Genomic DNA, 10,666 nt, shown 5'->3' on the forward strand with positions numbered 1-10,666 from the left:
CAACAATTCACATTTTAAAGATAGAAGCTATGGTAAATAACCATCATAAATTTCACTTTACTTATTATAAAAATGAGCCTACTAAATGTTGCTTTTGGGAAGACTTGCTGTTCAATGGAATCTTGTGGTGTCTTTTGTAATCAGGGTCTTCTGCTGGTTTGTTTAGACACACAGGCTCTTGGGATTTACCTTGATGCACAAGAAAGTTTTCAGTGAAATGCTCGCCTATGTGTAATATAAAATTTATAACTGATAGTGATCCTTAAAAATTTCATTTAGCATTAATATTTTGATGGCCAAATTCAATCTTACATTTGTGATATACTGGTATATTATATTCCTAGAGGTGAAAAATTTTATACAGTAGGTTTAAAACGCATTTCAAGTGCAAAGGATATTGGAAGATGGGAACTTGAAACTGGCATTTTATGCTTCTTTTTGAGGAGCCAATCATTTCTTTGTTTTGCTTTTATTTTTTCTTAATTTATCAACAAGCAAAGCAAACCATGAGCGGTGTTAAATGGATATTAGGATCCTCCTTCTTGGTGATCATGGCGAGGGAGAATTACAGGGGTCGTCTTTGGCAGCTGGCAAGGACGTTAGTGCTTGGCTTTCTTTTTCTTTCTTTTTCCTTTTTTTGAGAAAAAGGATTAGTACTACCTCTTGACAGCATCTATCACTTTCTTTTGATCTGGACATGACAGCGATTCGACGAAGAAGAGTGCCTCGTTTGAGATTTAGTGGAACTTTTGGAACTAAAGCTTCTGGTGGTGAAGGTTTTAACCAAAAAGATACTGTTTATTATTTTGGTAACTAAACTTCAGCATTTATTTGATAACCCAATTAAAGTAACATAACATATCAATGTATTATGATATAATGTAATATAATATTATATTTATAGTATAATACAATAATGAATGACCGCGAGATCAATCGGGACAGAAAGTAGGTGGACTGCGATGTCGCGGTCCACGCTAAGAGGTGGACGGCGATGTCGCGGTTCACGCTCAAAGGAGGACCGCAATGTTGCGGTCTATCGCCCTATCCACCTGCTTGAGCTTGGACCACGATGTCACGGTCCACGCTCAAAGGAGGACCGCGATGTCGCGGTCCTCTGTCATAAAAAATGGAAAAGATTCGATGGAAGACAGATTGTTTCGGAAGGAATAGAAAAGAAATTATATTTTTTTTTCTAAAATAGGATTCAAAAGACTGCATACAAAAATAGGAAAAAAAATTACTTTCTTCATGGGAAGGAATTTGTTCGGCTACTAGGATTTCTTGTTAGGACTCCTGCAGATTTTCAGAATTATAAAGGGATATTTTGTGCAATTGTTATATTTTATTACGAATATTTTGGTCAAAAAAATAGTTTTCCGACGGAGCCTACAAGTATTTTTCTAGAGAAGCTTCAAAATAAAACTTCTTCCAAAAAGCTATTTTTAGCTTTCTAGGAAAGCTATTTTTAGCTTTCTAGAAAAGCTAAAATAGCTTTCCAAAATTTTTACCAAATATCTTTATTTTATTTAAAAGTGCTTTTGGAGGGCAGATCCAAAACTCTATCAAATGAGGCTTATATCTTCTAAAAATGCTTTTGCCATCTACTTTTCTTGCTGAACACCTGATCATCTGTGAGCTTTTTCATTTTTATCTTTCTTGTTTTTATTTTGAGGTGTTAAGATTGCAGTATTTTACAATCCTGGTATAAATGAATCCATTGGAATCTAACAACAGATCACAAAGTTAAATAGGAATGGACATGATAGAATTCCAGAGAACAGAGCTACATGCGGGGCTCCATGATCTGCAATGCCATTAACCTCTCCGTGGACATGGGATGGAGTAATCCTGCAACAGTCCAGCAAGAGGGGATTAGAGCTGTCACCCAGGGCTATGATTTTGGAATATTAGCTTCTCTCTCACACACTGTTTTTTTTTTTTTTGGTCTGGTAGGATAGCTTCGATCAGTACTTACGTGTCTCCGGATTTCATGCTTTCAAGAGTTTTTTTTTTCCCCTGCTTCTCTCTATACCTTTCTGATTTCATTTTCCTGGATAAAAGGAAGCCGAAGGGTATCCATCGTGTCACTTACCTGAAAAGATATTAAACGCATTTTGGTGAGCTGTAAAGTTTAAACCTTCCTCCCTCCTCCATTTATGCCCTGTCCTAAAGTGACCCTGTTCAATGGATGCCAAGAGATTCCATCCATATCTCTATCCCAGGGGATGTCGGCCTTTTTGGACATGGACGAGAATATTTACACTACCTCTATGACACCTATAAATGCTCCCATATCCTAGAGGACATCCGCATGGATTCCTTCAGAATGCTTTACATTCTTAGCTTTACCATGGTTGTTAAGAAATTTTATAAAGTGCTTGAAGGACAAAGTTCTTGATGGATGCATGGGTCAGTCTTTTCTTGGTTCTATCATTATTATCTATGTATGAGAATATGGTTCATAATTCCATGATAAATATTATATGCATGATCTAGGTATCCTTTATTAATTATTAACTACAAGTATTTGGTTTAGATTAACCAGCTTCTGAACATATATATATATATATATATATATACACACACACAGAGAGTTATGGGTTAATTTGAGACTGATTAACTCAAGGAAATCAATATATTTAATTAATATATGATGGTCATGCTCAAGAACCTTATATAAAGCCTCTAAATTGGATAGAGACCGGTAGCATAACAAAAGTTGAAATTGATAAATCAACGAAACCAAGATTATGAATAGGATAGAGGTCAATTTGCAAACAAGAATAAGTCCATACTTAGGATTGTGAGGCACATTTTTTTTTAGTGATAATTGTAATAGTCCAGAACCTCGACCAAAAAGGTTAGCGGAAGTTATTATTTAGATTTTTTGATTCTATATGTATACTCAAGATCTACCTAGCGAATAACTGATATAGGACTAAACACACGCTTGCACGGGTCCTCGCAATGATCATGATGCACACCTCAATTAAAATCAAACTTCTCCTACCATCTCATCCATGACACAAGTACTGGTTATTGGTATATGGTATGGAGAAATTAGGATAGCGCTAGAACAATTATAAATTGACACATGAAAGGGGGTGGAATTGATTTTTCTTGCCACTATTATGTAAATCATCTCTTCCTTTTTTTTTTATACTTTCATTTATTATTTGAACAAAGATATTCAAAAATGAATCACAAACCTCATAGCCTTAGAGCCATGTTAAGAATGGAGGGACCACTTAGTAGTCCATCCTCTCAGTATATAATGGAACAATAAGCTACCTACAAGCAGGAGCATAGAAGTAGGGAATGTGGGCAAAAACAATAGAAAATGGGGCAACTGTTATTGGTAGTGATGCATCAACTTCAATGGGTTTGAGTGTAGGAATGTTCCCTTCTGAATCGACCGACAAAATGTTGCCATTCAGCAGCATGGTTTGGCTGTGTAAGTTCCCCTTGTTGGCTGTTAAGTGGTATTCTTCCCTGATAAATCCAAGTTTTCTTTGAAGTCCAGGTACATGGTTGAACCTTGTCCTAGGAATGTAATGCTTCGAAGCCATAGAAAAGGCAGATGCAGTGGTAACAAAAACTCGAGTAGTAGTGTTGCTGCTGAGATTGATTAATAGAAGTGTGATCCCTTGCTGAAAAGATAAAGAAGAAATCATGACAAATGAATCGATACAGAGAATAACAAGGAAGACTTTGGCTTAAGGTTGAGTAAACTTACGGATTCTCTTGCGCAATGCGCATATGCCCGTATATTCTTTGTCCCCGTGAAGTTCGTTGGCAGGACTTTGCTTCCCATTAGTCGATGCCACAAAAGAGCACTGCATTAAGAGAGGAGATATATTAATGTGATTCGTCTGACATGGGATTGTTCTGCATATAGGTATCAAAGTCCAAGCACTGATTCTTATTTGTGGAGAATCGACAATCTTTGAACATCTCAGGTTTTAGATTACTTGTTTCATAAACCACATCCTATCAAACTAAATGTAAACTATAAGGCCCAACAAAAGAAAGATAACATTTGATTGTGGATTTAGAAAATATCTACATAAAAAGGTTGCAGTTAACCTGTAGTAATCAGGATTCGGGTGGAATGTCGTTGTGTTGAGGAGGCCATAATTTCCACCAACCAAGCTTTGTCTGCAATAACTCTTTGTGTCGTATGTTGATGACATGCCAAGCTGGTCCAAATACCTGTCAAGTTTTAATGAAAATTAAGTCTTTCCACTACAGGTCTTACCCCCAAAGTAGATTCTAGACCGGTAAGAGCAGGCTTACCAGAAGCTGAACACAAATGAATCCGTGACAAGATGGTGGCCACTATTGTAAGCTCCTCCAGCTTCCCCAACCCATGCAGTGGTTGAAGTTCCTGTGCTTCTGAGAATTCCTTGGAGATTGCTGAATGTGCTCGCTTCGCCATCAAGATACGAGGGATTAAGAATTTTATCAATCAAGTGTTCATCGACCCCTGAACTCGAAATCCAGGTTATCAAAGGTAAGTCATTGACAGAAATTTCCAATAGAGAAGCTGAAAACTGCTGGGTTCGAGCAGCAATACCTGGACCAAGATTATATATGTGGTGGGTGATCACATCCAGTGAGTGGGGTTTGGTTTTGTTGATGAGCTCACTGAACCAACTAGCATCAAAGAAACCCCCTGGTGCGAGTACCAGTGGCTTATCAGGGGAACCTTGGTAGATGTTGTCAATAATTTTTTTGAGGGAGATCACATCTGCAGCATATTGATCTGCTCCAATTCTAGCTCCAATTCCACTTCCACTTAATTCATTTCCTGACAAGTAAAGAGGTCTTTCAGCTCCAAGAAAATGCATAATATTGTGTTTCATGCACATCTGAAGAAGACCTTACGCAGAAGATTTTATACATTCTTCTGAATTAGATCAATAAGTTGTCAATCTTTTGTCATTGTTTATTCAAATTGCAGTACTACTTGTATAAAGTAAAGAGGAAGAGATGCGAGCCTACTTATTCCTTACCACTTATGAAGCGAAGAATCTAAATGAGACATGAAACTTACCGAGCTCCCAACCATGGATAGCATAACCTTTATTGACAGTATAGTGAATAAAAGATGCAGCATTGGTGGAGTTCCAAGGTCCTCCTAGAGAACCATCTGGCAAAGGAACCCTTCCATTAAGGGCATTCAGCCCAAAAATGATTAAAGCCCTGTAGTGTGAATTCCATAGACAGAATTTGTGAAAAGAACAATGAGAAATGCAGGAAATGCCTGCAATAAAAGCATGCATTTCAATCCTAACAGATTTTTTTAGCGAGGTAAAGAGAAAAACTAGTCCATGAGGCATTTTTAGTATGTCAAATGATCCGAAATACCCTGATTTGTTGAAGAAAGCGTTGAGCTCATCCCATCTATGCATCGGTAGGCAGCCTTGAGTAAAACCAAACATCTCAGAAGTATTCTTAACAAAGGGAGTACATGGCTGTTGAGGATCCGTGCCATAGATGACCATATCTTGCAAGGAACCCCCAAGACGGAGTTTCAATGGAGAAAATTCTGCAACATCACAAAAATTAGATTACTGAAAAAAAGAAAAAATTCAGATTGGCCATTTGATATTACAGGCATATGCATAGTTTTTTTTAAAAAAAAAGAAAAAAAAAAGATACTAGAAAAAACCACTTACCTTTGACAGCATTTAGTAAAATTTTGTTGGAAAGATTCTGCAGGAAGGAAAAGATGAAACACCTGTCAATCACCATTTTGCAAATCATTTTGTTTTCACATTCAGAAGGTAACTTTTTTTATTGGAAAAATATTATAAGGTTCAAACAGAAAAGCAAGAGATTGCCAATATGAACATAACATAGTTGAATCATTTACTTCGTTATTAACTATTGAATTATAAAAAGGAAGGAAGACATACTAAATCACATAGCCCTTCCTTTTTTCTTAAAAAAAAAAGAAGGAAAAAAAAGATAAAAGGAAAAAGAACATGAAGAAAATCAAATTTCGTTTTAAGAGAAATACTACTACTATCAGAAACCATGGAAAGGAAACCATCCTCAAAATATACAATGGGACTTCAGAAGATTTAGATTTTATGAGGAAATGTAAATGAAGATGGAGTGAATTTTATCGGAAGGCTCGATCTTAATTTGCAAATTCTACACAAAAGTGAAAAAATAAATTGGGCATATTAATGAAAAAATGCAAACAGTTTTCACTCAAAAACAAAAATGGAAAACAATCCCAAAGTTGCAAATTATTCAACTATCCCATCCCCAGCAAATTCTTAGCCATCAGCCTCAACCCCATATAAAACAGTGCTAGAAAATATGTAGATTAAAGCACAGTTTATCAAATAAATAAGCATTATAAATCAACACATAAAAGAATAACTTTCTCAAATGAATAATTACAAAGAAAGAGATCCAACAGAGGCCAAGCATACACCAAAATGCATTGCCAATGATCACCTCCAATCATTAAATGCCAATACCTATAAAATTCTATGCATGTTAACTAAGCACCAAAACATAAAAAACAAATGCCAGATACAGACAAAGACATAAAGCTTTACACCGACAAGGCTAAAAGAAAACATCTGGAAACAAAACAAACAAATGCCAAATTCTGGCAAAAGGAAAGAGCTCAGATTTTGACAAGCTCCACATTGCAAACTACATTAATACTGAGACAAAATCAAAAAAAAAAAAAAAAACACCAAATTGAGCATTGTTGCCAAATTCTACAAAAAAATCAATGCTAAGAAAATCCATTTAAATAAAAGTTCAGATTTTGGCAAGCTCCACATTGCAAACTATACCAACACTGAGCAAAAACCAAACTTTTTTACCAGATTGAGCATGGATGCCAGGCCCCAGCTACAAGTCCCGTAGTCACACTTCTCTGGAGGCCACCAATCCAGCGTAGCGCATATGAAATCGTCATCGGTGACCGCAATGGGCGTCGTCCCATCGATGACGGCGGCCCCTCCGCCGGCCCCAACAGGAGGAGGAGGAGGAGGAGGAGGAGCTCCAGTGGGGTACACCGCCACAGGGCTGGTGAGCCATAGAAATGCCCAGAAGCAGACGCGCAGGAGCTGGAGAAGAACTCCACCCATCTCCCGGAATCTCCCCTGAGACCTTTAGAGAGAGAGAGAGAGGGAGAATAGAAATAAAGGTGAAGCCTTTAGAGCCAATCTAAGGAGGAGATAGTCCCCAACACCACTATACAATTAGTATAATGCCTTCCGACCGAAGGGCAGAAGGAAAGGAAAGGAATTCAATGAGCCGGTAGAGAAAGCTTGGAATCTATATATAGAAGGGCTCAAATAAGATAAGGGAAATAGGGATCGGAGGGGTGCCTTTTACTCCAAGAAGGGCGGCAGGTAACCGGACTCCACCTCTCAACGTTATAAATTACGGCTGTCATGCCAATGTAACTTTCATTAAGAACCTTCAATTACACTATATATGGTCATTAATTTTTCAATAACAGAAATATTATTTAGGTATTGTTAGCATAATTTTAGGATCACATAACAACCTACATCGTTCATAAACTTTTTTATTAATATTATTCAGTATCAACCTATATTATTTTTTTATTAGAATAATTTTAGAAATTATATAACAACTTGTATGAGTTAGTAATATTTTTTACCATTAGTATGATTAGGCTACAATATTTTTTTATATATATAATTATTGAGATGCACCGAATATGATGAAATAGAAAAATAAAATTACTTTTCTTTTTTTCTTATTTTCGTCTTCTTCTACAAATATTTTAATATTTATTACGTTATGTATTAATAGCAGAGAATAATAGAATGGTAGTTATGTAATAATTATTTTTTTAGAACTGATTATTATTTAATAATTAGTAACAACATTACTTGGCACCTACACTATTCATTTAAATAAATTAACATTATAATAAAATTATTTTTAAAAAAAATAAATATCTAAAATTTGATGAAAAATGACAAGCAAGAAAATTGCCATAACCATTATAACAGTTAATGATTTGTCCTTAGAAAGAAAGGCTAAACTGTATCAATAAACTTAGATTCCCAATATAAAGTGAAAAAATAGATTTGGAGGGTTTCTGTCTTTGGGAGTTAACGGCTTCATCAAAACGTACCTCTTGGGAGGATGAGAGGTGACCAGACTCCACTTCCCATGCGCACCTTTCCACTGACACCAGCATTTTTGAGCAGGGGGGGGTCCCCTTGAGTTCAGATGTTCCTCTGGGACAGCGTAGTGCAGCTGGCAGGGCTCAATAAGGACAAAGGGAGTAATGGCGCTCTCCTTGTCTTACTGAGGCTAGATCTGGGGTAAATTTGAGGCCCGAGGGAACACGTGATTCAGTTCCTCTGGCTTTTAAGATTTGGGCGGGTTGGTTCCAACTTCCAAGAGCAGTTTAGTTAAGGCAGGGGCTGCTTGGGGGAGGGGATCCCAATGTAGATACCGTCCTGTTCCAGATATTGCCATTTGATCTGGGCCGTTCATTTTGGTAACGCAGCCTTTTCTTAGTAAAAGTGATCAAACGTTTGACCATGGTTTAGGGCATTGAAACAGGGACCTTTCTGTGTACCTCATGTCAGTAACACATGGGATTTTATTGGCAACATGTGGTACAACATTAATATAATGGCCATTGATATATGCAAGTATGCATATAAGAATTATAGAGTCTTTAAAGTATCCTCTATGATGATCATAGTGGATTTTATTCTTTCGAAAAAATGTAACTCCTAAAATTATAAATATACTATTCATATAATATTGGATACAAGCTCGTAAAATTATGCTGCCAATATTCGAAGACTAGAATGTCCAACTCTACGCATCCCCACCATCTTCATGATTTTAGACACTTGTATTTTAAACAATACATCTATTTTGATATAATTTTTGTGCTTCTGATGGGCTTGGCAAAATAAAAATATATTATCCAACAATATATTTGTTGAGTTAATAATTATATAAAATTTTTTCATTAAATATGGGTTCGTCAATCTCTCAAATGTTTGAAACATCTGGTTATTATATTCGTAACAACTTGTGGCCCCACTATTGCCATCGGTCATAGTGTTCAATTGAATAAAAAGTTTAAGGTATGCTTAATAAATGATCTTCTTCCAATAATTCAATTTGCATGACTTTTTTTTTTGTTGTTGTTGTTGTTGACTTGTGAATGCGGAAAAGGGGTTGGTTATTGGTTTGACATGAATGAGACACTTTACCCATCAACAACTATGGAGGCATCAACTAGTGTTGTGAAAGAAAAAGTTGCATGCAAGTTAGTCCCCTTAAAACATGAGTGGCTCTTTATAGTACATTGTCTCCTAAGGTAGGTACCTTTATTCTCTTACACATCTAAGAAGATATGGATAAGGAAGCAAAGGCCATGCGTGTAATCCCATCCAAGTCTAGAACTACCCCTCTCTCTCTCTCTAAGTTTGTTTACTTCTTTGGGATAGGTTTGGTAAGGGAATACCAAAACCAACTACAAGGACCCATGCAGACAGCAAGCAATCATGCAACCACTATATTCTTGTTTTGTAGAATTGTGGGGAGTGGGGACATAAGAAGGCAGGCACTGTAATGATAGCTGAAAATAAGAGAATGAAGCAGGTATGTTTCCTGTTGACATTAATCTTAATATCATTATCATGATAGAAACAGTAAGATCTGTAGGTTGAATCTTGTGGATAAAGATAGGCTGACTGCTTGCACCAGTTTATGTAGAAGGACAAGGTCCCCATTTGCCTCCTGGCCTCCACACTCAATTATTTGAGTTGTTGGAAACTATTTTTATACAAGTAACTCTTCCAACCACCCCTTTACAAGTATGAAGATTAGGTCCTATTATTATGATCATAAGAACGTTTAGTCTGTTGGGTTGGATACTTGAATATTTACCTATGCCTCCATTTGAAGGCAGACATGATACTAATAGTAGAATGAAACCCAGGCTGGTTTTTAATTGTGTACGTACGTGCGCGCGTGCTATGGTGTTAGTATATACTTGTGCATGGCCCATACATTTAATATTTTACTCTGGAAAAAGACTCAAACGGGTTGCTTCCGTTCCTGGTTTCAATAAACCATCAGTTTGAGGTTAAAAATTCTACTTGCTAAGTACAATATTATGAGCTCTAACACTTCAAATTATTCTACCGCTGCTTTGAAGACTTGAAGTGGTCATGAATTCTCAGCAGCATTAGGGTTCAGGTTGCATCTTTCGTGCAAAAAAATAATTGATCTTATTTTGTAACGTCGACTGTTGGATCGCGCCCCGCATAGATCTCAAAGCACTTTAGACTTGTTCATCCATCTGCACAGATCTTAAAGGGACCAATTAGATGACTTATATGGTCTCACATGCCTGTTGCATGCACATGTTTATGCATGGTTGAGCCATATCCAAGCTGACCTACTTGGGTCAGCTTGATTTGGTCGCATATCAAGGAAACTTGCTGGCCCCTTTATGTGATATTGGGGAGGAAATTCTTGCCAACAAATAGCAATATTGTTAACAACATATGCATTATCTTTTATCATTGTTAAATTTATCAAGATATGGTCTGTCGATATTCACACTCTGCCCACTTATTTTGTACATGATTAGTACTAAACTCGGACATGACTTACG

At 36.7% G+C, this 10,666-nt stretch overlaps 1 protein-coding gene across 2 annotated transcripts; it reads right to left on the minus strand.

The window, feature by feature from the left end:
• Nucleotides 1-3,132: 3,132 nt before the first annotated feature.
• LOC103715887 (heparanase-like protein 3) lies at nucleotides 3,133-7,300 on the minus strand. 2 transcript variants are annotated; one of them, XM_008803671.4, is made up of 9 exons: nucleotides 6,858-7,300; nucleotides 5,685-5,721; nucleotides 5,374-5,554; nucleotides 5,060-5,208; nucleotides 4,580-4,813; nucleotides 4,300-4,489; nucleotides 4,090-4,215; nucleotides 3,740-3,839; nucleotides 3,133-3,653 (listed from the first exon to the last, which is right to left on the minus strand). In XM_008803671.4, the coding sequence occupies exons 1-9, from the start codon at nucleotides 7,122-7,124 to the stop codon at nucleotides 3,291-3,293; spliced, it is 1,647 nt and encodes a 548-aa protein (XP_008801893.2). In that variant the 5' UTR covers nucleotides 7,125-7,300; the 3' UTR covers nucleotides 3,133-3,290. The 2 variants fall into 2 exon arrangements, with proteins under 2 accessions (XP_008801893.2, XP_088571298.1); XM_088715172.2 differs by having other exon boundaries at nucleotides 5,685-5,746; nucleotides 6,858-7,296.
• Nucleotides 7,301-10,666: the final 3,366 nt, after the last annotated feature.

Source organism: Phoenix dactylifera, chromosome 2 (assembly GCF_051530095.1).
Source record: "Phoenix dactylifera cultivar Ajwa chromosome 2, Ajwa_hap1_PhDact_Kaust_v1.1, whole genome shotgun sequence".
In the NCBI taxonomy this organism is placed as follows: domain Eukaryota; kingdom Viridiplantae; phylum Streptophyta; class Magnoliopsida; order Arecales; family Arecaceae; genus Phoenix; species Phoenix dactylifera.

Excerpts from the sequence above, each read along its gene's own strand:
- LOC103715887 (XM_008803671.4), bottom strand. The coding sequence starts at position 7,124 with ATGGGTGGAGTTCTTCTCCAGCTCCTGCGCGTCTGCTTCTGGGCATTT. Across the intron at positions 4,490-4,579 it reads CATATATAATCTTGGTCCAG|GGGTCGATGAACACTTGATT; the intron begins GTATTGCTGCTC and ends TTTCGAGTTCAG. Across the intron at positions 4,216-4,299 it reads TCATTTGTGTTCAGCTTCTG|GTATTTGGACCAGCTTGGCA; the intron begins GTAAGCCTGCTC and ends AAAACTTGACAG.